This window comes from Sinocyclocheilus anshuiensis, unplaced genomic scaffold (assembly GCF_001515605.1).
Source record: "Sinocyclocheilus anshuiensis isolate Anshui unplaced genomic scaffold, SAMN03320099.WGS_v1.1 scaffold516, whole genome shotgun sequence".
NCBI lineage: Eukaryota > Metazoa > Chordata > Actinopteri > Cypriniformes > Cyprinidae > Sinocyclocheilus > Sinocyclocheilus anshuiensis.
In genome coordinates this window covers 127,225-130,981 of record NW_015554079.1, presented here as the reverse complement: position 1 = coordinate 130,981, position 3,757 = coordinate 127,225, and the positions used below count along the sequence as shown (strand labels likewise).

At 36.5% G+C, this 3,757-nt stretch overlaps 1 protein-coding gene across 4 annotated transcripts in view; it reads right to left on the bottom strand.

Moving 5' to 3' along the window:
- The window catches only part of LOC107669029 (guanine nucleotide-binding protein G(I)/G(S)/G(T) subunit beta-1-like), a 78,629-nt gene that overhangs the window by 13,136 nt on the left and 61,736 nt on the right, over positions 1–3,757 (bottom strand). For all 4 annotated transcript variants that reach the window (XM_016461130.1, XM_016461128.1, XM_016461131.1 and 1 more), the window contains exons 5-7: positions 2,832–2,895; positions 1,683–1,845; positions 1,540–1,606 (exon numbers count right to left, since the gene is read on the bottom strand). In XM_016461130.1, the coding sequence (XP_016316616.1) occupies positions 1,540–1,606; positions 1,683–1,845; positions 2,832–2,895 (294 nt within the window). The remainder of the gene's footprint in view (positions 1–1,539; positions 1,607–1,682; positions 1,846–2,831; positions 2,896–3,757) is intronic.

The following is a 3,757-nucleotide window of genomic DNA, read 5'->3' as shown; positions in this document are numbered from 1 at the left end:
AATATTCAAGCTGTTTATTCATTTTTCCACCCATGAACGAAAAACAAAAATTTAAAGCTGAATTCTCGTTTTAGTTTTTTTGAAAAAAGCATTGATAATAAATCAGCATATTAGAGTGATTTCTGAAGGATCATGTGACACTGAAGACTGATGCTGAAAATGTAGTGCTGTGTCACAGAAATAAATTATATTTTGAAGTATATTCAAATAGGAAACCAATATTAGAAATTGCAATAATATTTCACAATATTACGGTTTTTCTGATCAAATAAATACAGCCTTGATAAGCAGAAGATACTCCATTAAAAAAAACATTAAAAATCTTAGTGATCCCAAACTTTTGAACGACTAATTTTGCTTTCAAAGCTGAAAATTTTGCTGAAATGGTGAAGTGTTTTCACACTGGCTTGCATCTTAAGTCATAGATAAACCTCTGCAAAAATCTTCTTTTTGTAAAGAAAATCAAAGGAAGCAAAGACGTTCTTTGTAATATCTCTCACAATTGGTACATTTACATTTCTGCATTTAGCAGACACTTATCCAAATCAACTTACAAGATAGAAACAAAAAAACTGTCATAGAGCCAACAATATTCTTAAGTGATACAGGTAGATTTTTTTACTCCGATTGATATACCAGTAAAAATGTTCCGTTTAAAGGTATAAATATAACAACCTGTATAAAAATTATCCTCTTCAAATATTCATTTCCATTGTTATTTTGGCCTGTTTACAGATCTGATCCAGTGCTCAAGGAAATGACTAAATGCTACAACATTAAAAACAGCTGTGAGCAGCCAAGAACAGTTGTGTTCATTTGGTCATATGATGTGATTTCAAGTCTTCCTTTCTCTTTGGAGTGTTACAAGCGGTTCATGAATAGATAAGATCCCTAAAGTTGCAAAGACTAAAGTCTCAAACCCAAAGAGATATTCTTTATAGTGGGAAGTCGTGGCCTAATGGTTAGAGAGTCGGACTTGTAACCCCTAAGGATGCGGGTTCGAGTCTCGTACCGGCAGGGATTGTAGGTGGGGGGAGTGACTGTACAGCGCTCTCTCCCACCTTCAATACCACGACTGAGGTGCCCTTGAGCAAGGCACCGAACCCCCAACTGCTCCCCGGGCGCCGCAGCATAAATGGCTGCCCACTGCTCCGGGTGTGTGTTCACGGTGTGTGTGTGTTCACTGCTGTGTGTGTGCACTTTGGATGGGATAAATGCAGAGCACTAATTCCGAGTATGGGTCACCATACTTGGCCACGTCACGTCACGTCACTTCATAAAAGTTAAGACTCGTCCACGCCCCCCTAAAACGGACGCGTTTCAGAAAGGCGGGGCATAGAGGAGAAACAATAATGTACAGTATGTGGAAAATAATGTGTTTTTTAGCAGCATCATATGACCCCTTTAAAAACAAAGCACAGTTCGAAAGAGAAATGTCACACCGAAAGAGTTTCAACCTGTAGGTTAAGTGTATGTTATCAGTGAGAAAGAAGGTCATGGGAACGGAGTGGCTTGTTCTGAGGCAGTACCCAAACTCACCAGGAGGTGTCGCCTGAGCTGGTGACAATCTGGTTATCGTCCACGAAGCGGCAGCAGGACAGATAGCCTGTGTGAAGACAGCAGTTAAACAGCAGGAAGGAGAGTGCAGCTCACTCCAAACACGGTTTTGTGCAAACCGTTACCTGTGTGTCCAGCCAGCTCACGGCTGACGCGCACGTTCCCCTCGCGGGTCTTCAGGTTGTAGATGGAGCAAATGTTATCCAAGCCTCCACAGGCCACATAGTTTCCAGACGGCGCATAGGCGCAAGTCATCACCCACGAGGAGCGCAGCGGAATAGCGTGCACCTACACATCAACACGTCAAATGCCTTTTAGTTTTCACTACTAATGCTGAATCTCTAGGAACTCGAAGCGTATACAGATGACAGAACATACAAACAGGTTTGCTGGATCTACTTGTATCATTGCACAATTGTCAAATAATGAGATCAGATTTTAGACATACAGATATATCTAATACAATCAGAAGTCAAGTTACTGATTCTTTGAATTTTTACGTGACAATGCAACAACTGGCCTTAACTATACAATAAATACAAAACAATGTGGTAACATATTTCATCCATGCATTGTTATGAAACAAAGCTGATTACAATACTTATATGCATCTTCGAACCGTAATGATCATAATATGAATCATAATAATATCAGAGCAAAAAACCACTAAATATGAGACTCATGGTGGGGTCTACAAATCTTTCTTTTATATTAACGGGGGTTTTTGCAAGAGTGCAAAGCTCGGTGAGCTTGCTCTGAACTCAAGTGATTGATGCTTTAGTGATGATAACGGGAGCGCTCTTTGCCCACTATTAGTATGTAACGCATTCATAATTTGAATAAGAGTTTTAATGCTACACACAAGTTTCTGACGTAAAACCTAAAACTGCAACAACTGATTCTTCAGGACAAAAAAAAATCTGACATCAAATCAAGTGCAAACTAATAGAAATGCCACTTGTTTGTTACGTATAATTGTTTCTTTGGTCTTCAAGTATTTTTTAAGCAAAGCAAACTTTTTTAATCAGGTCAAGTGAAAATGAAGGCTACATGCTGTTTTAATGTATTATTAGCATCATATTTCTCACACACACACACACACAACTACAATTTTGATATTGTGACAACACTTCCCCCGTTCATACAGTTTAAACAGCATCATAGGAAATACCTCATTAAATGAATTGAGAGACTCCAGACAAATACGTTATTTAACATGTCGAGTCACTACATCTAATCATCAGTTCATAAATGTATTTGGCTTTCACATTTACCTTGTTTGTAGTATAGCTGTCCCAGATAATTAGTTTTCCATCCTGGGAAGCACTTACAAGAAGCCTGCAAACACAGAGAGAGGGGGGAAATAAAGAAACCGGGAACAATCAGGGCGATTTTAACTCTTTCTGAACATCTACACTACCGGTCAAAAGTTTGATCAGAACGATTTTAATGTTTTTTACAGGAGTTTCTTATGCTCATCAAGGCTGCATTTATTTGATAAAAAATACAGGAAAAAAATGTAATATTGTGAAATATTATTATGTAAAATAACATTTTTCTATTTTAATATACATTAAAATCTAATTTATTTCTGTGATCAAAGCTGAATTTTCAGCATCATTACTCCAGTCTTCAGTGTCACATGATCTTCAGAAATCATTCTAATATGCTGATTTATTATCAATGCTGGAAACTGTTGTGCTGCTTAATATTTTTTTGGAACCTGTGATAGTTTTTCAGGATTCTTTGATGAATAAAAAGTTAAAAAGAAGAGCATTTATTTAAAATAGAAATATTTTCTAACAATATACACTACCGTTCAAAAGTTTGGGGTCAGTACGTTTTGATTCTTTCTTTTTTTGAAATAAATTAAAACTTTTATTCAGCAAGGATGTGTTAAATTGATAAGAAGTGATAGCAAAGATTTATATTGTTAGAAAATATTTCTATTTTAAATAAATGCTCTTCTTTTTAACTTTTTATTCATCAAAGAATCCTGAAAAAAGTATCGCAGTTTCCCAAAAAAAAAAAATTTGCCAGCACAACTGATGCCAACATTGATAATTCTAATAATAAATCAGCATATTAGAATGATTTCTTAAAGGGGTCCTATTATGCTCTTTTACAAAGTCTTGATCTTGTTTTGGGGGTGTACTAGAACAGGCTCTCATACTAGGTTGTTCGAAAAACACATTATGTA